The 22,002-nt window shown below is 40.4% G+C and overlaps 2 protein-coding genes across 2 annotated transcripts in view; both read right to left on the bottom strand.

The window, feature by feature from the left end:
• Positions 1-1,310: 1,310 nt before the first annotated feature.
• On the bottom strand, positions 1,311-17,747 carry LOC308221331 (cytosolic phospholipase A2 epsilon-like; the record flags this gene model as incomplete). The annotated part of the gene is made up of 22 exons (XM_080618316.1): positions 1,311-1,519; positions 2,053-2,239; positions 2,608-2,774; positions 3,236-3,427; positions 4,109-4,216; positions 5,328-5,465; positions 5,807-5,921; positions 6,627-6,849; positions 7,267-7,403; positions 8,040-8,175; positions 8,853-8,890; positions 9,379-9,459; positions 9,602-9,771; positions 9,967-10,033; positions 10,787-10,829; positions 11,531-11,571; positions 12,931-13,062; positions 13,411-13,547; positions 14,512-14,584; positions 15,845-15,847; positions 17,012-17,095; positions 17,721-17,747. 22 exons carry the CDS (start codon positions 17,745-17,747, stop codon positions 1,311-1,313), a joined length of 2,508 nt encoding a protein of 835 aa, XP_080474442.1.
• A 3,741-nt stretch (positions 17,748-21,488) lies between these two features.
• The window catches only part of LOC308221330 (cytosolic phospholipase A2 epsilon-like), a gene marked incomplete at both ends in the record, with an annotated part of 32,775 nt that continues 32,261 nt past the window's right edge, over positions 21,489-22,002 (bottom strand). The window contains one exon of the mRNA XM_080618315.1: positions 21,489-21,694. Within this exon, the coding sequence (XP_080474441.1) occupies positions 21,489-21,694 (206 nt within the window). The remainder of the gene's footprint in view (positions 21,695-22,002) is intronic.

The following is a 22,002-nucleotide window of genomic DNA, read 5'->3' as shown; positions in this document are numbered from 1 at the left end:
TCCTGTCTCCTCCCTCCTGGGAACAATGACAGAAGCCTAAGTTAGACAACCTCTCATCATGGCACATTTGGCCCAAATGGGCAAATTATGCCAGGTATGTGTATGTACGTGCTGGGTTTGATGCAGAGCAAGTCCAGGAGAAATTACTGCTCAGGAGGCACAGATCCTCCTGCAGAAGCTACTCATGCAGAAGGATATACTTGCCATAGCAAGCCTTCCTGGAGCTTTCAGGGATCTCTGTAGGTCTGCACCTTTCTTGTCTTCTTCACAGATGGCTGAATGAAACACCATAGTTAAAATAAATTTTTCTTATCTCAAGAGGGAAGAATAAGATTCATAGAGCAGAAAATCCTCTTTAGATGCCCTACTGCAAAACACAAAATCATCCTTCTTGCACCAAGATCGTGTAAAACCCTTTATCCCTCATGTGGTTGCCTCCTAATTCTGCCAGTGTCAAGCTCATGCAAGACCCAGCCAACAGCAAAGGCAGGGAGAGCTGGTGAAATCAAGGGCCTGCATATCCTTTCTCTTGTTTTGGGAGTGGGTTTTAAAGCCAGCAGTGTTGCTTTGTTTAGCTTATGTTTCTAGTTACTACGTTACTACCACTCACACCGGGAGCGGGAAGAGGGATGGATAGCCAAGAAGCAGTGAGGAAGTGCACAGAGGAGCTTGGCAGTCAAGCAGTCGAGAACTTCATCAACACTTTTGCTTTCTTGGTTGATCTGGTACCCATGGCCTGTGTCTTTTCTGCCTCTGTCCAAAGCCTCCCTTGGAGGTGATCTGTGCCCACAGGATTCCATTCAACGTGCCTTTCTTTCTCTAAACACTTGCCTATGATATGTCATGGTCCTTGTCACAAATCTGTTCCGTAGGCTGCTGCTTGCCTCATTACCACCTCACAAATGCAAAACACCAGCAGAAATAATAAAATGTGTTTTTAATGTGGTCTGCCTTGAACGTGTTAGACAAACATTTCAAACACTTTCTCAAAGCAACTAGCACCCTTTTGGCACCTTCTTCTTCGTGGCTGCCCATTTTCTGCACCTTCTTCTTCGTGGCTGCCCATTTTCTGCACCTTCTTTGTGGCTGCCCATTTTCTGCACCATACAATGACTTGGACTCCACTGTTGCAGCTGAATTGCAATGAATTGCTGCAGTGAAATTCTTTGGAGAAAAAGTTTCTTTTCAGTCTTTTCTTTGTTCATCTGAGTGAGGTTGAGCAGGATTCCTTTGAAGCCTGCAGGTTTCCTGTAAGGGAGCTCCAGTCTCTCAGTAGGTTGAGACAAAATAACATCTTTCTTTGTCTGACATTATTTCTTTTTCTGCCTCTTCCGTGCCACTGCTGTGTGCAAGGCCTTCATAATGAGGTCTTTGTTATTCAGGATGTTGTATTCACTCAGCTGAACCAGACGGTCATATACCTTCTCAGTGTATTGAACTGAATACGTTGAATAAGGGGAACAGGAGCTATAGAGATCAACTTTGCCATCATCCATCTCTGACTCTGAGCGCTTCTGACCTAGGAGGAAGGAGTGACAAATCACTGCTGAGCAATGCGAGCTACTCTGGTCATAAGCAAGCAAATTCTTAACAGGGCAGGGAAAAGAGATGTGTCTTCACAGAGAGAGTTCATAGTCTAAATTACTCTTGTGGGTTTAAAATTTTTTATTAAACAAATAATTCTGTTTTCAAACTGACAGCTCAGTCCCTGCTTCAGGTGGATATCAGATGCTTTACATGAGGAGGAGAGAAAAATTGTGATTATTCCTCTTACACTGATCTACACTGCAATTTTAAGCTCTACCTGTGGCTCATGAAGATACATCAAAGTTATCTGCAAACTATCTATCCTAGGGATCAAAACAGCACAGCCACAGCATCAAATCTGACATGGGAAAAAAAAGTAACTTTAAGCAGCAGCGAGGTTTGATGTACTGAAATGAGCCAAAGTGAACTCCAGGGGTTAGAGTATTAAATGCACTCCTTTAATAAAGAACATCCTTTTAAGGCTGCCCATGATGTAAACCTTTTTTCACCTATTTGATTACTTACCTGGTGCTTTGTATTTTTGGAAGGTATCATTAATTAGTGGGAAAAACAGCAGTACTGGAGCTCCTGGTGTCTCAGCACCATCAAAGAGGTAACACTCCTTCAGGTTTTTCTTGTCTTCTTCACTCAAGTCCACCTTGGGAAAAGGGATTTTCTGCTCTGAGCAGTACTTGCAGGTCTGGTCCAGAGCCTGATTCAATGAATAGAACAGTACTAAGACTTAAATAGGATTTCAGGGATCAGGATTTCTTGAAGTCCAGTAACGAGGGGCATTTTCCAAGCTAGCTGCTTGAAAACTCTGAAACCCCTATTGGAAAGCACTGCATCATTGGAGAGAACATTTTTTCTTTTCTGAGTCTTAGCACAAAACAATTGTATCATACAAGAAAAACAAATGAGAATATTCACTGCCTATAAATGAAGTATCTGCAGGATTAAGCCACAAATGCTAGTGATCAAGATTTTTAGTAGGAACAGTATAGAAAATACCTAAGTGTTACAAACTTCCAGGTATTCAGCTGTTGAAGAAGAAATAGAGACTGATTCAACTCCTCTCACCCGTGTCTGGGATCCTGCACTGTAATTTAAATGCAGGATGATGTCCACCTTCCTTTCTGGTTTTAAAAGTGGCATGATGCTTGTATTGATGAAAAATCCCGTATCTACCAGAGACAGGAATTCCTCTGATGGTGTCAGCTGGTTGGGAAATGTATCTAACACAGTACCTAAAAGGAAAGATTTTTCCTGCTATAAGTGCAATAGAGTAAAACTGGTTAGCCTCTTTTTCCCTTTTACACCATGACCACAGAGTCCTGACTGATTACCATCTTTGGGAAACAGAGATTCACCATATCCCTTGTCTTCTGCTCTCCCAACTCCAGCGACATGCAATTGTATGTTGTAGTGGCAACATTCCTGAAGGGAGTTTCTTGTGCCTCGCCACTGAGTGTGTCTTCAAACAGAGAAAGGGAGAACCACCACCAGGAGCTGGTGCCCCTGCGTCAGGAGGTGTGTGCAACCAGTAAACCATTGGCATAGAGCTCAGCACTACACTATGATACATCCCAGTGTGCCACAACTGATTTATCTAATAGTGTCTCTGCCCAAACATTCCCTCTAACCTTGGAGAATGGGTTTAATATCAGATTTGGGTTTTCTCTCCTCAGGCATACGGGTCTTCTGTTACCTTTCCATCTGCAGAAGTGCTTGTTCTCCAAGTAGTCATTATGCATCTGGAAGCCCTTTAGGAAGTTGTGGTCCTGGGCAATGCAGACGCGGTCAGTGAGAGCACTGCGGAGAGTGCTGCCAAGGGGGCCGGGCGGGGTGAACAAGCGAGTCCTCAGCTCGTGTGGCTTCAGAGGTAGTAGAGGTTCCTCCTCTGCACAGGGAAAACATGTTAAATCCTGTTAAATCCTACCTGCCTAGAGCAAGGTCATCCCCAAAAGTGTCAGGGTAAGTAGTAAAAATCAGTGGATTTTTTTATTTAAAAGGCTTATGTTGAAAAAAACTCAATGAGCACAAGTGACAAAAGTAAAATGAAAATACAATGCTACTCTTACTAGCCAAATACCATTCCTTATGCAGTCCAGACTTGGATAAAAAACAAGACACAATATCAGGCAGCAATGAAAATCTACTCTGGACATATGCAAACTTGTAGAATAGAGTGAATGGAAGCTTTGGAAAAGGATAACTGTTGCACTTTTTTCTATTACAGTAGCTCCTACTTACTGTAGTCAAAATCTTTCTGCTTTATTAATAATTACAGATAAATCTTATTATTCTTGAACATATTACTCATCTGCTATCATCAGTGTTGTGCCCCCAGTGAGCACACAGTTCACAGGACTGGAGATTTTTAAACTATCCAGTTATGCTTTGCAGTATGAGATTTTGAATCCAATTCCTTCCAGAAAGGCAACATGGCCTTTGAAGAAACCCTCCAAAAAATGCCAAATCTACTGTGCACATCTCATGTAGCAGATGGGTATAATAGTTTCTCTAATATTAACTCTACCTAGCAATAAATACACAGTAAGGAAGAAGTATGATAATTTACCTATATCGTCAATTTTGTCCTGGGTCCATCTATGCCAGAAATCTTCTGATGAATGGGACAAATTCCAGATATATAATACATTAAATGAGAATAAACTACTCCACATGCCTGTAAAAAAAGAAAGAGATTTCTAACTTGTTCACTCATAACATTCACACATCATGAATTGAAAAACTGTTATCATGAGAAGAAATTTGTGAGTCTTATGCTTTTCCTTGGTTTGTTTTAAATGGATGATATGTCATTCTTATTTGGCTGCTGGTTATTAGGGCTTGTATAAAAATAAAGGGTGAAAGCTTGCAATCTGAGAGATTTGATGGGAAAATATGTTGAAAGGTCCTAACTTCAAAGTGATCTTACAGCCTCTGCATTTGTAGGCTTCCCTTTTTGAGAACAAGCCTGTTAACACAGAGAGAGATCAGTTTTGACCATGCATTTTTGAGCTTGAGAAACAGTTTCTTTCATTATCGCTTAGTGCACAACTTCTTACAGTTTTCTGGCTCAGGAAGTGCAAGTGTATGTACATCCAACATAGGCTTAGGCTAAAATAGAGCAGTGTCTCCCTCTCTGTAACTGCAGTGGCCAGTAGAACAAACGGAAGTTTGCATCTCAAATCAGTCACAAGTTGACAATTTCTGTCGTTGTCTGGAAGACATGTATCCATGCTCCACTTCAGCCAATAATAGAAATGTTTCTAGATATGACTACACCGTTTTCCCCCTAGGCTTGCCCAGGCAACGTGGAAACTGGAGACAGTGATGTGTGACTCTCTGGAGCAGGGGGACCTGGTGTGATCAAACGCATCCTGATGCATGGAAGAATCAGCAAGAAGGCTCATGTAAACTGTCTATAGGAAGCACACAAATTACTGACTACCCGTGAGAGAGGCAAGAGGATCTGGAGTTCACCTTTTTGGAGTAGCATGAACAGAGCCATGGATTCCCAGGGACCTGAATTTTATTGTTGCACTGGAAGCGATACTATATTTTTATTCAAAATTAGCTTTAAAAAGGAAAACAACTATTTGTCTGTCACTTTGAATGTTCTTTTTTACAGTAAACTGAACCCATTATAGTAGTTATTAATTCATAAATGAAATTTTTATCCTCTCTGGTGAAACTGCCCTATCAGTCATGCACCAGCGCTTTATTAGTCCTTAGTTTATATAGCTCACAAATAAATATGCAAATAAATAATTCAGATGGTTTTAAGATCTTACCTTCTAAGAAGCAGATCCGGGATTCAGGGATCTTCTTCATCAACCGACCCATGAAGAACTCACTGCCAAAATCCTCAGTGCGAACAAAAGCTCCATATTTTTGCAATCCCACCTCATAAGGAGTGAACTCCACCCATTCTGTGACAAGGAACGCAAAGAAGAGAACAGTGTTTTACTACCCTTGTAGATAAAAATGCTGGTTTTATTTTGGGAAGGAAAGGAGTTAAAAAATCAAATAATTTCTGCAGTTAAGTTGAAGTACAGATGAAAACTCTTGAACATGAAAAGGCTTTGGAATATATTTCAGTCTGTTGCATAGGCAAATTTCTACTTGACAGCAAGGACATAGTATGAATACAGATCAGCTGAAAATCTTGTCTTTAAATGAGGGGACTTTTTTTAGACTATCTAAAAAGACTGTCCAGGAATTTACCACCTTAAATATAAAGACAAATGACTCTCAAAAGTCTTGTAATTACCTTTGAAATCCAGAGTGCTATAGTTGCTCTTGACATTGACCGCAGTATAGATAGGCAATGGGTTCTGACCATGATCAATGGCCTGTTGCTGATCGGAGAGTCTATGGTTGTCTTTCTGTGATTCCAGAAATATGATTACACTGAGATGAAAATTAATACAGCAATGTTTTTTCTGTGTCTAAGCTTGAAGGTCAGAAAAAATTCTGCCTCTAAAGTATAGTGTGTGCTGAGATTACATTATGAAATGTTCCATATTTTTCAAAATTCTTGCAAGTATTCTGTTACTGATATATCTGCAGGCATTTAATCTGATGCCAGATTATTTGATGACTCATTAGGATGAAAATAGAAGGAAATGATGAAGAGCAGAAAGCAATACTTTTGGACTTAGCCAGTTTTATGCATTATGCTGCAAGCTTATGTAAGGCCTCTCACCTATTTCAAAAGTCTGAAGGTCTGTTTGTTAATACCTCTCATGGGCATTAAGATAATGTCTGTAATTTTGCTATTTTGAAATAAAATACTTACAGAAAAGACAAAAATATTAAAATATAATTTTTTTTCAAAAAGTTAATCTTGGAGTTTTCTTACAAAAACATATCCAAAATCTCACAAGCAAGGATGCTGATTTCCACCATGGCTGGACATCTAAATGACGGCCACCAAATGTTTTGGAAATGGCTGTGCATTTGCATATGCGCAATCACACTGTTTTGTAACCAACCACTTCTATCAGAACTAAAAGGAAAATATCTTCTCCAGAAATTAATTTTCAGAAAACAGTAAGCCACTGTAAAAGCTGCTTTATGACATACTGTACCCCATCATGCAAAAAAGATTCCAGGACAAGGCTCCAGAGATCTATAAAAGATGTTTTGTGGCCCTCTTTTTTCCTTTGAGACAGCTGCTTTTTGTAATACTTCAAATACTCCAAGGAAAGGGAATTTATTTTGCATTTTGTCATATGTTTTCGAGCCTCACTGATTTGCTTGTCGAGATCCTTTTGTGACCAGTCAGCATCTCTGTACAAGTTTGACATCGTCCTAGAAGAGGAAATATGTATTGAAGAGCGGAAAAAACCACACCAAGTTTTGAAGTAGGCAATGGCTGTATTTTAGGTTTCTAATTTAAGGTTTTGATTTGAAATTAAATAAAGATTTCCTGTGTTCAGTTCCCTAAGAAACTATCATGTTCCTTTTAAAGTCACAGTCAAGATAGCTGTCAAAACAGCTTGAGTCATTTTTTATAAGCCATTCTCAGAAAAATGCTTGTTTTCATGTTGTTGCAAACTATGTCACTTCCCCCATGAGAAGAATGTAATCTGTCAATTTTGGAAGGAGATGAAAAACCAGGTCTGCTGATGGTATCATAGGTAGACTACTGCATGTCAGTCCCAGACTACTTCAGTGCATTGGTTTTACCAGGAAGATGCCAGCCAACAGCTGCCCAGACCTACTTACCACGTAGTACCAGACAAGCCAGTTAGGTATGTGGCACAGTCCAAGACATCGAGTTTCTTGAGCCCCCGCAGACTGCCATACAGTGCGGTCAAAGATCTCATCCCTCCTCCCGTGGTCATGATGGCCACCACTGGGGTCTGTGCAACACACGAGCAGAAAGGGCTAGCGTCACACAGTGGACTGCAGCTGACTGGGGCTCTCAGCAGAGATACAAAAAATCTGACACCATACGTGCCCAAACACAGACCTCTTTTCAAATGATTTCTACTGAAAAATAAGCTACAACTTATTTTATAAAGGAGAATAAAAATAAAAGTAATGGCAATTTCTGTTGAGATAACTTGTCTCCAAAGTGTTCAATACAGATATTCGGTAAAACTGAAATGAAAATGCTTTAGTGCAAACCACAGGAGTGGTAAAAAAAGTTGTAAAGGCAAGAATTAAAAAGAAATCTCACAAGTCAAAGACAGAAGGGAAGATTACACAAAAAGGATAACAATCATAGGGTAAAGACTGGAAGAAGCTATTTGTCTAAAAGGAATATCTACCCGAGATTGTAATGAAGGTGTATCAGGAGTTAAAACTCCAGATAGCAACTGCAAAAGACACAAATGGCAGGGTGAAATGAGAGGTATGAGGCAGTATTGGGAGTGTACATAATTTAAAAGATGAGGAAAGACCAGGAAAAAAAAATTAACTGGGAAGAAAAATCCTGCAATTATGCCCCCACTGCTAAGAATCTGTTAGAGGTTTTAAATATTTGCCCTACAGACCTCATGGTCCAGCAAATCATGCTCCAGCTGCAGGACTTTCTTCAGAGCAGGAGCAACATAACGCTGCCTTTTGCGTAGAAAGTCCTGCTCCTGCATGCAGAGGTCAAACCCCAAACGCACATCAAGGTGGTCTGGGCTGGAGCAGAGATCAGGAAAAAAGAATATCCTGGGTTATTATTGGTAGACAAGCTCAGAGTTTCCAATAGAAGAAAATAAATCAGACACACAAAGTACTCCATTTACAGAAGAAGCCTTTCCAACGCTCCCAAGCAGGTATAACATACTGCATGAAAGAATGATAGAAAAAGGGACTGCTAAATGTCTAAGCAGCTATCAAAAGAAAACCTGAGGAAGGACATTCCTGCAGATAATTTCGGAGATGTCTGCTGTCTGGATTCTGTCATATTTTAGCCTGCACTGAGACCTGTAGGAAAAACCTTTTACATTTTTCTTGAATTAGACAGCAAAGTTTATCTACTTCTGATGAACAGTACCAGGCGATCAGCTGCACTCTTGCACAGTGTTAAAGAAAATGTTAAAGATTGTGCTGAGCATAACACAGACTAGCATAATTGGCTTGTAATATTGTTTCTTCTATTTTATGCATCTTCTTCATTACTCATATCTCAGTATGGATTATATATATGTGTTGTGAATTTTGTACCTATAGTTAGCTTTCAGTGCATGTGAATCAACATCACTTAGTCACACAACCTACTGTTCTACTGTGAGTGCCTCCTCCCAGTAAAAAGCCAGGGGTAAGTGAGTTCAGTTAAGAACAAGTTAGTCTCTGAGATTGGCCAAGTCTCTTACCAGTCTTCTGCCTTTGCATATAAATCAAATCCTTTATCCTGAAAAGCAAGAATGAAAACAGTAAAAGCATGAGTATTCCTCCCTTGCAGCCCCAGGAGGAATTTAACTTGTGCTGTTCTAGCATTGCAATTACATATTGGGAGCTCTGCATAATCCAAGAGCACATGTGAACAGATGTAGTGGTTTACTGGTTTATTGTTAGGGAAGTTGTTCAGTAATTCCCAGTGTTTTCTGGTGAATGTAATGTCTGAAGACAACTGCTGTGTACAGAGGAAAGTAATGATATGAATGCAGCCACACTACTATTCTACACAGCAGCATTTGCTCCTCCCTTTTTGCCTTATATCCCATAACATCCATGATCCTTTCATCCTATATAGATTTTTTTTTAACCATGAATCTAAAAGTGCTTTGCAAAGCATGGTCAGCATCAGCAAGAGATTGGTGCTGCATCAATTAGTTCAGGTGCCCCACTGGTGTGTGAGAAAGGGAAAAGCAACCACCCCACAAAAGAGCAGGCACTCACCTCTACTAAGATCATGTTTTTTCCGCTTGGAATGGAATGAAGTTCCACATTTGGAGAGCCTGTATCATGTGCACAAAAGCACTGAAAAAATAAAAATATATCCAAGGTCATATTGTAAGGAATGTTACTCCCTTTACACAATGCAAATTATTGTTACTATTTATGGTGCAAGTTACTTTACATGACATGACTGTGTTTATTATAAAGTCCACTTATAACATACAATGGTGGGAGGTTGTTTCTTCCCTGGTAGTGTAACATCCAGTGTTGGCTGCTTGTATCTGGCATAGTGGAATTTGGCAGGAGAGGAGCAGCTGAAGAGCAGGTCAGATCCCAGTGTGATGTCTTGGGTGCCCTCATACGAACCTTGCACTTTAAAGGAGAATTCTTTCTCTAAGGAAGAGACACAAAGAAATATGCAGAAAGACGTTTTCTCATCAGAATTGGAAACAAAGATTCTTACAGATCATAGGCTGCTCTCATGTTTCAGATTTGTTGTTGGTTTGTTTTTTTGAATTCTTACATTAAAACAATTGCGTTCATTATATGAGCACATCATGATTTAAAAATAGCTGATGGATAGCTCACTTGATACAGATTTCTTTTTCTTCTTCTTCTCAATCACCTGAACTTCCAAGCAGCAGATTTTGCGAGACTGTAAGAGATATGAACAATAAAATACCTCATGGGAGGGAATTTTCCATCTAAGTTTGTTTCCTAGTCTAAGCTCATACTGATGATGATACAAATGCCATAGAGTCAGTGCATTTTGTCTGGAGGAAAACATTTTCTGTCAACCACAAGCTCAATATCAGATACTGGATGGAACAGGAGGAGTCTCTGAGAAACTGGATGCAGCCAGGCAAGGCTGGGGGTGCAGCATGGATGAAGATGGGAGAAAGTACAGGCAAAGTGAAAAACAGCCTTCCCGGGATCCCAACAGAGATACAGAGGACTGATTTAAACAAAAATAAAGAGGAAAAAAAGGAAACATGAACAAACAACGTGGTCAGAAAGTCCACGTGTAAAAAGCGCAGTTAGGCATGCAGGAAATGACATGTGCCGGGGATGGAATAAACCCTGTCATTTGGGCAATATGGGAATTCAGAGGGAGTTCTGTTCAAGGGAGAGTTCACTGCTGCACCAATGTCTCAGACCTAAACCACTTCCACGTGTTGCCTTCGCAATACAGGAGGAATGCTAGCACAGGGGATCTCCCCACTGTTCCACCTGCAGCCTCTCCACAAGTGCCATCCATGAGGATGTGTTGTGAGGCAGATGAACTGGAAAATCACAATGTTTCAGTGCTAGCTTTGCTCAGTCAGAGGGTATGTTGGCCTCATGACTGTGAGTCAAATGATGCAAGTGTGGCAACAGGACAAGAAAGATGACAAAATATAACACTCACCACTAGTACTCCATTAGTAATGATGGTTTCAGGAGGGCCTGAACTAGGAAACAGAAAGAAAAACACGTTTTTAATAACTTCAGTATAATTACAGTATAATTCATGAGTCACACCCTTCTGATTTTCCTTTTGCTTATTTTTAGCTGCATATTGGATTTGAAAGAAAAGTCCCAGGAGACTCGCAGTACAATTTTCTTCACCCTACTGTCAAGGCACAATAGTCATCCTTCCGGGTCATCCAGTCCTGGACCACAGGAAGAAAAAAGGTACTGCAGGGCCAAACCATGTAGTGACTTTATGCTGAGGCTGCAGATATGTTCACAGATTCTAGGTTTTTTACAAATTTCAGTTTGTTGGAGGATGGGACATAAAAGGCTCTAGACCAGAAATCCAGTATGTTATTCCATGTTGTGCTTTGAACGGGGGTGAAGCCTCTTGCTGATCTCAAAGACAAACACATAACAAAACAGCAGTCCCAGTATTCTGGTCATAAATAGTATTCATTACACTAGGCAAAGAAAAGAGTTTAGGGTGTTCTCCGTATCTGTCTGAAGTTCATGGAAGATTAGCCTGGCATACACCAAGTTGTCACACACCTCATAGCACACATTCCTCAGGAAACCGTATTCATCATCAGCATCATCAGGGAATGATGCACTCTGGACAATTAAACTAGATTATTCCATGCATTTGAATTGCTGTCTCTTTTTGCTGCAGATTATGTTTTATTTAATGTTTACTCACATATTATCCAATGCAAATCCCACTTCTAGCTCCTGTTGTCTCTGGAAAATAAAAGAAGGCACTGGTCTACTGGCAGTTCTCATAATGCAAGTTCTCACGCTCACAATATATTTACACATGCATTATTTGTGATTGGCAGAGATTTAAAATAGAGGCATCTTCCACCTCACATTTATGTGTCTTGAGCCACACAATTCTTTATTGATTGGAAGTGTCTGGACGGCTGTGATAGCCATTTTTAACAAAGAAAGTAGTTGGCTGCCTGCTTCTGTGACAAAAGGGACAGACCCAGGCAGAGATGCTGTCTGCCAGCAGAGAGAAAGGGTCTGCTGGGGGGCGCAACTGAAGCCTTTTAGTGTAAGGAGGGGAAATGTTGACATGCAAAGCAGCTGTGGAAAACAACAACCACTTTACTCAGCAATGTGTTGAGAGCATTGGTGCAGAGGTAAATCTGACATTAAGGCCTGGTCTGTGGGGTGGTGAAGAAGAGTATAATCCCTAGGAGGAAGAAAGCGCAGGAGAGAGGAAAACAAAGGTGGGGACAGAAGGGATGATGAACAGAGAAGTGAGATCATGCTGTAGGTTACTTAGTTGCTGAAATTACCTATTGCATTAAAGAAATGAAAAAGTTATTAATATAGGAAAAAAAATATTATAAAGGCCTGTAGCTGTGCAAATGCAATAATGAGAGGCTTGGATATACCACGTGTAACCACCCAGACAGTAATGAGCTGGGTTACAGCTAGCCAAAAGTTTCTATTTTACCAAGGGCTAGTAGAATTCCACACATTGCTCCTCTGGTATTTTGGAGAAAAAGAAATGGTCAGATAAGGCATTTAAAGATAATGAACTGCAGCAAGGAGTTTGAGTGGGTAATTAATCAACTGAATGGTACATAACAAATGCACAAGAGACTGGGAGAGAACTGGAAAAGGCAAGGGGCAGACGAAACATACCAGGAGGTGGGATGGGTGACTTTCAGAGCCTCTTTGGACATTCAAATTAAGAATATTTTTTGTTGCCAAGCTGACAGACACCTTATTTAAACACCCATGCCACAGTCCATAATTAGAAACTAGTCTGGTTTGACACCTTCTTCTGATCACAGAGTTATTGCTTCCTAATTACTAGGTTAAGTAACAAGTTATGACAAAAGCATCATGTACTAGCATGGACACACTCCTTGGAGCCACTGTGGCCAGCACTAAACCCTTCAGTGTGCCTACAGACCCAGGTGTGAAGAGTCTTTCCCACATCAGAATGAAAAGAGCTCCCTTTTATGTGCCTGGGCAGCCCACAGACAAGAAGGAAAAAAGAAGAAATATTTTGCAAATAACATTTTAGACAGAAAAGCAAACATGCTCTTGACAACCAATTCCATTCCTTATTTCAGACCTCACCTGTGAATCGCACTTGAAGTGCATGAAGACTTCCTCTCCCAGGGAAAGTTTGGCTATATCAAAGTACACCGTGAAGAGGTGGTCATCTTGAGTAATCACATCCTTATCATAGAGTGCCAGCTCCAGCACATTCTGGGAAGAAAAGGACTTTATCATGTCTCATGTCTCATTCAAAGCAGGATACCCTGGATACAGCTGTTTTAGTCAGGAGTAAGAGGACATAAAGAAAAAGAGGCAAGATCTATGAGAAGGAATGTGAGAAAATCACAGACATCTCAAAGGTCATATTCCACCTGTGGCTGAGAGAGAGATATCTGTCTTTCACAGCATGGAAAACCATCGTAAGGATATGTGTTATTCTCACATCTTTCTGCATCTTTCCTTGCCTCCTGACAAAATTACTTATGTCCCCTTAGCAAAAGATAAAACCTGGCAGTTCTTCCGTAGGTCATGATTAGCAGTGAAGTCCCAGTTCAGTACCTTGACCTGACTCTGGATCCTGAAGTAAAAGGTTTCATTCCAGACTGGATCTTTACAGTTCGTGATAGTCTTAGTCTTAAATTTGTCAGTTGAAGCAGTTGGCAGCCACAAACTCACATAGCAATCAGTCTGGCTTACTGCATGTTAAAAACACAAACACATCTAAAATAAGGATTTGTTCCAGAAGAAAGCATGAATTGAACAGCATGAAGCTTTTCTTCAAAGAGAGACACTATGATACATGATGATATATTTCTCCAACATAAACATTACAATTTAGGTAATAGGAATGGAGAAAAAATAAGAGGGACATGATTCTTCTCTGAATAAATGTAATTAGAGGTATAATATATGCATTAAAACCAAAGGATTTTCTTTTCCTTCTATGTCATCGTGCAACCAATATGTCCCAGGATAGAATAATTCAGGACAACCATAGCACCCTTTATTTGGAAGGATTAAGGAAATAGAGTGATAGCTTCTATTTCAGTCAGATGGAACCGTAAAAAAAAAGTCCAAATCAGAGGGAAAAAAAAATCTTTCTTGTTTTCTGCATAAGTAAAGCTACAATTTCCTATTATATTCCAGTTGCAGGCCATCAGAAATGAACCTACAAAATGTAACAAAACCTAACAGGATTTTATCTGTGAAAGCTGGTCATAGGGATTTGGGGTATGTTAATTTGGATTACTTAGCCTTGAGCTTGAGTGCCAGCTACTTTTGAGATAAGGCTGCTCCCTTTTCAGTATTTGCTCCATTATCCCAGTTTGAGTTCTTTTGACATAAAAATATTCCAGAAGAAACCACATGAGATCTTTCCACATTTCTTGCTTTCAACAGACTGCAGAGCTTTCCCTGCTCCCTTTAGGGATGCAGAGAAATATGTGCAATAGGTACAAGGTGACCTTCAGAGTTACGTCTGCACAGAATAGGGTTGATGCAAAGAAAAGTAATACACGATGCTAATTGCTGGAAGCAGCATGCCAGTGAAAGGACTTTCTCCAGCATGGAAGATATCTAGAAAGCACTTCTTCTTGGACCAGGATAAGCTACTACCCCATGAAGTTTAAGGAGACTGAACAGAGAACTACAGATACTTACAGACATCTGCCTGGAGGATATTTCTTGCTCTTATGACTCTTACAGTCAGTAAGTAACACAGAGATGATTCTATCTGCAGGGAAAAAAAAACCAAATTAACAACATACAACAGATGAGTAAATCCTAATTGCACACAGCATATTTAGAAGATAGAAAGGATCAAGAGAGAGAAATACTCAAATCATTAACAACTTAGTCTAATTTTGCTATGTGACTATGAAATAGCCAATACATTTATTTTCCTACTAATATCTAAATCAAGTACTAGACTGAAAGTCTTCTCTACTTTTATAGCATGAAATGTGGATTTGTATTGTTATGGACGATTTATTTGCTTTCTGGTGAAAATCTCACTGCACAAAGTGGTAAGATTAAGACTCAGCCTGGGAGAAGATTTACTTGTTAAATTTCCAAGGCAGAAAACGAAAAGCTGCCTTAGGCTTTTTGCAAATGATAAAATTATTGTTGTGGGAATCACCTCTCACCCAGTCATTACACATGTTCAGTGTCTTGGGCTACAGGATATGGTTTTCTCATATTCCTGCCTTTTTAAACATACAAGAGTCCCTACAGTTAAATGTGACCTCTGATATCCATGCTGCTTTCAATGTCAGAGGAAGACGTCACTGCTTTGCACTTCCACCATGCTAGTCACTATGCATATATTTTTAGTTGACAGGGCCATAACTGCCCCTCTTGAGCTGAGCTCACCTGTGATTTTGTCTTGTGAGAACTTTTTCTCTAGTTTTGAACCATGTAAACTCTTCATGTCTGAAGTTTCTTTGCACTGTTTTGCATAAGAAGTGCAAAGACAGTGTTTTACAACTGATAAGAAACTTGTTTGTTCCCTTTGGCTTCTCTCTTTCCTAGTTAGCTCATGTCTCTGACATTAAGGCTTCATGCTTGGCTTCTTAGCCTCTCATATTGGAGCCCAAACATAAGCCCATATTCCTTGTCTTTTTAACATAAAATAAACAAATAAATACCATTAATCTCCAGTCATGGAAATGGGGAAAAGACACAATATGATGGAATATAAATCCGCAGAAAAATGTTACTCCAAAAGTTCTGAAGTGCAAAAGGCATTTAGTGCAACTACAGGGCCATGGGCAGGAAGGACATAACCTGCTCACTCTACCTACACTGCAAAGTGACTATAGAGAGACCATTTCCAGCCCTGAAGTGCCATTAGCATGACACTGACTCATTAGTCCCACTGGGAAGCATGTGTGACACAGGTATTGTGGGAAAGGAGAGCAGGACTTTTGCTCTACTTGGCCTGTCTGAGTAAAGCAATTTGGTATGTACTGAGTTAATAATGTGCTGTGCTTACCATCTGTAAAAAGAAAGGTACATCAGTGTTCATAGGCTCAATGGAATATATGTCTGTGTGATGTCTCTCATTGTTTATTGAGTGTATTAATGCACACAGCAATGAATATATGTTTTGGAGTTTGGAGGCAGGTACAGATGGAAAGTGTTCAGTAATTACAGAGCCAGTAACTGCCAGTGGCTGGCTGTAGAGAAGACACTTTCCTGGAAGGGCTTAAAACAGTCTCTTGGAGCTACCTTTGTGGATTGTGGTGATCTCACAGTGCCAGGGAAAGAGTACAGATTGAACAAAGTACTCAGGCATGTGGATGTGCCCTATCATAACCAGGGAGCCTTGGCTTAGACATCACAGAGGTATAAATTACAACTGGCCAAAAGTCTGTCAGTGGTGAGTTTTGCCTAAAAAATTTGAGAGGTTTGGTTTGTTCTTCTGAACCTGCCACGATCCCTGGAGTGTAGAGTGTTGAGTTTTAGGGCCTTTTTTCTCATCTTTGGGTTTTCCATTCAACTAATCAGCAGAAAGGGCTGGCTATTCCTTAAACTATAAGCACAACACCTGTTGCTCAGCTGCTTAAGTCAGCTAGTAACAGAACAAGGGAGAGTTCCTAATTATTACTAAATGGCCTCAAACTAGAGATAACAAGGTCAAAAAGCCTTTTTCAGCAGATCTGGTCTTCTTTCTTGGAGGAAATATTACATATAATTTGTCTGAAATCTCCTGGAAAACTATTAGGCTTTTGTAAAGGCCAGAAGGATTAACCCAGGAAACCAGGCGTTGAAAATCCACTTCAAGATTGTCTCACATACTTTGTGGGTTTAAGTGCCACAGTTTCACAGCTCTTATTACCTAGACTGGCAGTAAATTTAGCAAGACATATGTGGCAGAAAACCTATTCAAACCCATCCTTTAGAAGATAATACTCTTGTTAAAACAGGGTTCATTTCTCATGTAACAAGGATAGAAAACAACACTAGGACTTTAACATGAAGCAAGACTGTGTAAGTGAAGTGATTAAAACGATAAGCGAGACAGTGTTTCACAGAAGGAGCTGTGGGTTACTGAGCTAAACAGACTGGCAGATTCTGAACCCTATCTGTTCTCACCCAGGCTCCACCCAGCAGGAAAGTCTCTTCTACAGGTTTATTTTGAAATTCTCCTCTGTGGTACCTTTGTAACAGGAGTTTGCTGTTCCCCAGCAGGATTCATCCACGTAGTTCCTTCTTCTAGCTGAGAGGCTTGAGTGATCACCTCCTGCAACAAGAAGGGACAACATTACCCCTGGAAAAGCCATCTTGTTTCTTAAAAGCAATCTTCATCAGGAACTGAGAACTGCAGAACAGCAGTGAAGAGGAGCCTATAGTCAGTCCTGGCTGTAGAGCCTGTACAGGTGATTCCTGCTGTGCCCGCTGCCACTGCTTGCTCCGTGCTTGCCCCAGTAAGCCTGGGCAGAAGCGTAGCAGCCAGGTAAGGTCCACCCTTTGCATGACACATGGGGAGGAAAGGCTCCTGGCCCTGGCTGTTAAAGGAACAGTCTCCCATACACGCACCCTGTTGTTAATCTTTCACCTTGAAGAGCATTTCCATTTAATACTTATTCTAAGGCTGCATACATCACATCTCTGAAATTAGGAAAACCTCTAATAAACAAAATGCTCCCTTAGTAAAGAAACTCTCACTGCTCAAGTAGTTTTCACTTCTTTCCTATGGTTTACTATGATTTTTAAAATTTCAATAATGAGTTCCTGAAGCACTTTCTCCATCCTGTGCAGTTATTTGTAGTCAATGGTAAGTCAAAAATGTAGTCCCATCTTTGCACTATGTGCAGCATAAACAGCTGAGATATCAGCTGCTTTTCTTTGCTCTGCACCCTTCTTACCTGAGACAAAATGCCATCGTGCTCCATTGTGGTCATTGTCATGTACACATCCAGTGTTATCTCTGACAATGCAATTTCACATCTCCCAGCTTCCACAGACGGCAATAGTTTAAGCGTCTCATATGCAGGTGAGCAACTATTTTATAAACTGACTCAGAGCCCCACCTCTGCCCGATTTCTTAAACCCAGTTATTCCCCTCCCATTTTCTTATGCTAGGAAGCTGAACTCTGTGATCGAGTAAGTAGGAATACCTTTACGTATAGAGCAGGAGGAAGTATGCAGTTTGAGTCATTTGCCCAATGCTGGCCAATAGCAAGTTTATAACTAATGGTAAGAAAAGGATGCTCTTTTATCTGAGCACTGAACTTTCCACTTAGTGAGACCTCAAAACCTACAGAAATACTCTGCAATAAAATGCAGCAACACTATATTAATTGGGTATAGATTATCCATGACAGTAAGCAGGTAGGATAAAACAACTAAAGAAAAGATAAAAGGAGACAACACTATTGCTCTCAGACTAAACCGGTTCTTGCAAAAGCCAGTTTAAGGCTTTCCATACCACATGTCCCTACAATCCCAAGTCTAAAGTCTACATGTGCAGAGCAGACACACATATGTGATGGTTTATAGGTACTCAGCCTTGGTCCAGCAGGGCTGGGTCTCTCCTCAAGTAGTATTCTTTCCCCCTTCTTTCATATGACTTATTATTATTTTTGTTTAGATTAAGAGTCCTAAAGCAATGATTTTCCTTAGCTTAGCTCCACCCCCTGTTAATAATTCCACATCACTTTCCAGCTCAGACTCTGACTGTAATCTACCTGCATTTAAGAGCCCATGTGTGACCCAATGAACTCTGCCAGCCAGAGGCAAAACTCAGCACCAAATGCACCCCATCCTCTGAACCATCCTCAGCACCCCTGTGAAGCTGCTGCAGGACACTTGTGCCTGCCCTGTGAGCACCAAGATGCCTCCTATACCACTGAAACCAGCACAGCTCCCAGATCACTGGAATAGGGTTAAAAAGGACAGCCAAAGACCGTTGTATCTTTAGCAGGTCATAACAGACCAAAATCTCTGAGGGAATGGAAAACTTTGGCTTCCCTGCTCTCCTGGTAGGTTGTGCATGGGCAAAAAGTTACCTTATCCCTAAGCATTCTGGAATTTACTAGTTAAATCTTGCTACCAAACAGCACAGCCCCCTTTGTGCATTCCCATGCAAATTAACATCAACAGTCATCACAGTCAACTTGGTAGAATAAGTTTTTGCCATAGGGTATGTTACTTCACAACACCATGAGGAATCGTGTCTACATACATGGCATGGTTCCCCCATGTGCCAGCTGCAATTATGTAGCTTAATGAAATGCATTTTTCATTAGGTCACAGAGAACTCTAGGCAGCTTTGGCATCTTTCAGTCATAGTTAAAGGCAATGCTTTATTACGACATCTCCTTGGAAGGTTAAGCTATGAACCAGACTGTCCACCAGGACTGGAGCTCTGAGACTGCTGCTCACACAGTGCCAGTGGCTCGAAAGCTCTCATTTTCACGAATAACATTGGCAATCCACACCAGAGACAGCCCTTATGGCAGGAAGGCACTGTGGCTCACTTTGTACCCTTGAATCTGTTTCTGAGACATTCCTTTATCCATGACGCTCACAGCAAATATTTTCTATGCTCTTTGCAGAGATAACAACAGTTTTGTTTTCCTGGAACAAGGAACAGACTGTGAACCTGGAGCATATTACTGAAATGCCTGAATATGTCGAGCAAGGCAAAATTACCATTTCTCAAACAAGCCTTTATTGTCCAGTATTTTATACATAAAATATTTGCATGTAAATAACATTTCTTCAGAGCTGGAGGTGGTACAAGTTTATGGCCACGAACTCTGTTTATTTTTTCACACCAGGGATTTCAGGTTCAAATGGAGGCAATTCCCAGGGTTATATGCAGAACACATAGCATCATATTTCTGATTATGACTAGTGAAACTACCAAATAAAAAAATCCCAGCAAAAGTGTGTATTTATTAAAAAACTAAAGAGTTTTAAATGTTAATATTTATGCCCTGATCTTTAAGCTTGCGACATTAGGCTGGAGTTGCACAAAAAGTAAGGTTTGGTCTGGCATCATAAATGACAAAAGTGTTGGCAAAAGTCATTGTGAACCAATTTGTAGAGATAATTCGTCATTGCTTCTTGACAAAATGAAAATCCTCACAATGTCATTTTGCACCAAGCCAAACATGTTATTTGGCTGTAAATGAAACCTGTTATTTTCAGGTTGGGTTCCCTGGGCTGATGAGGTAGGCAATCTATTAAAAAGAAGCTATGTTTCAAAAAAAAAAAAAAAAAGGACGTCTCATAGAACATTAGCATGAAATGTTTCAACTTACCCAAGCATTTTCAGTGGTTTATTTTAATCCTGGACTATGACATCTGGTAGACAGATTTTCTTTTTTCACTGAATAGACTCTCTGTTCAGAATTTTACCTGTTGTCATTAGGACACAAAACTCATTCACAAAAAAGTGTATTTTCCATTTGACTTGATGCTGCAATGCAAAGGTTCTTATGGACTCAGAATTTTTACAGGTCACCCCCAGCACTTTCAACAGCTCCAAAAAGATATTTTCCATAAAAGAGAAAATGAAGAAAGATTAAAAATGCAAACCCACAACAAATGTTAATGGTGGTTTTGTGCTAGATCCCATGGAGCATCTGTCCAGACTGTTATAAGATGGTCTTCATTGTTGCAGACTGCTCACTCCTGTTTATCTGCACAGTTTGAACAGGTAGGACTGAACAAGTATACATCCTAAACTATTTAAACAAATTGCATAGAGTAAAACAACAAGGATTTCATTGTCTACTGGCAGTAAAATATTTTCATTTCAAGCACTTTTTCTTTTTAATTTAAGAAAAGAAATTTAATATGAGAAGTAACTTAGCTGGGGAAGAAAAATCCAGGGTGTTTCATTTTGAAAACTTCAAAATAAACTGTTGATTTTTTTATATACTGGCTCAACACAAAACAATCAAACCTGTGATATAAATTCACAGGAAATTTTGATGTGCCCAAATTACACCTTTTGCTTTAAAAAAACACCACTTCCTCCTAAGTAGCTCCTTCCCATCTATGAATAGCCTAAGAAAGGCCAGGAGGTGGACATGATTCATGGGGCTGGCTGTGTGCACACACTGTCCCTCTTACATTTCCAACCTCTGCAGCTGCTGTTTAGGATGCTTGCAAAACAGAGTTGACCCAGGGATCCCATGCCATCTTCTAGTCATGTCTCAGGTTTTCTTCATTTTCCAGGGTTGTATGCACCTTGTGTTCCACAAAGAATTGTAGGGAGCAGAAGTTTATGCCCTCTTCTTACGGCCTCTAGGTGTGTTGCCTGGGTTGTACCACCGTGGCACTGTGGTGCTAAAAAATTATTTTCCTATATATCATACAATGTAATAAGTTAGTCTTAAAGTAACACTACTTAAAAAATCTAACAAGGATTTTAGGTTAAAGAGTGTTCTACAGACAACCTTAATTTAGCAAACAAAGCATATGTAAAAATGTCCCAGGCAAAGTCTTTGCCGGTAGAGGTCACTTCTTGGGAATGGAAAAAAACTCCAACAAACCACTGGGCCATCTGGGATAGTTTCTTTCTGTAGTGCAGAATGGCCAGTGTTCAAAACTGTATGTCCCTTCTGTGTCCTAGACCATGAAAAACTCCTCTGAGAAGATAGGGGCAGTTGGAGGGGTGATTAGCACATATTTTGTCTTCTTTCCATCGCTATCTGCAAGGCCTGCTTAATCATCTGTGAGTTGTTCAGGATGTTGTATTCACTGAGGTTCAGCAGCCTGCGGTAATTCTCATCCGTGTACCTGACCGAGAACATGCAGTAAGGAGAAAAACGACTGCTCAAATCAAGTTGTCCTTCCTCCATCTCTGAGCAACAGCGCTTGACACCTACAAGGAAAGAGAAGTTGCTGGTGGTGTTTATCTCAGTCAGTGACAAACTGTCCACAGCAGCCTAAGGAGGGGCTGTTTTCTCTGGAAGGAAGTTTATAGGGTTTAAATGCACAAATAATACAGGTCACGTATCCCCCCCCCCGGTCAAGAAAACATTGTGTGTCTGACGTGATGAGGGAAGAAGGAAGTAAGAGATGGCATTGTAATGGTCATCTACAGCTTACTCAAACATCTGCCTCATTAAACCCATGGATCAGTAAAGGATATCAACCTGAAAGGGTGCTCCAAAAACCAGTGCACTGCAG

Source organism: Psittacula echo, assembly GCF_963264785.1.
Source record: "Psittacula echo genome assembly, chromosome: 5".
Taxonomy (NCBI): domain Eukaryota; kingdom Metazoa; phylum Chordata; class Aves; order Psittaciformes; family Psittacidae; genus Psittacula; species Psittacula echo.
Note: the sequence above shows the minus strand (reverse complement) of the source record. Positions and strands in the feature narration are given on the sequence as shown.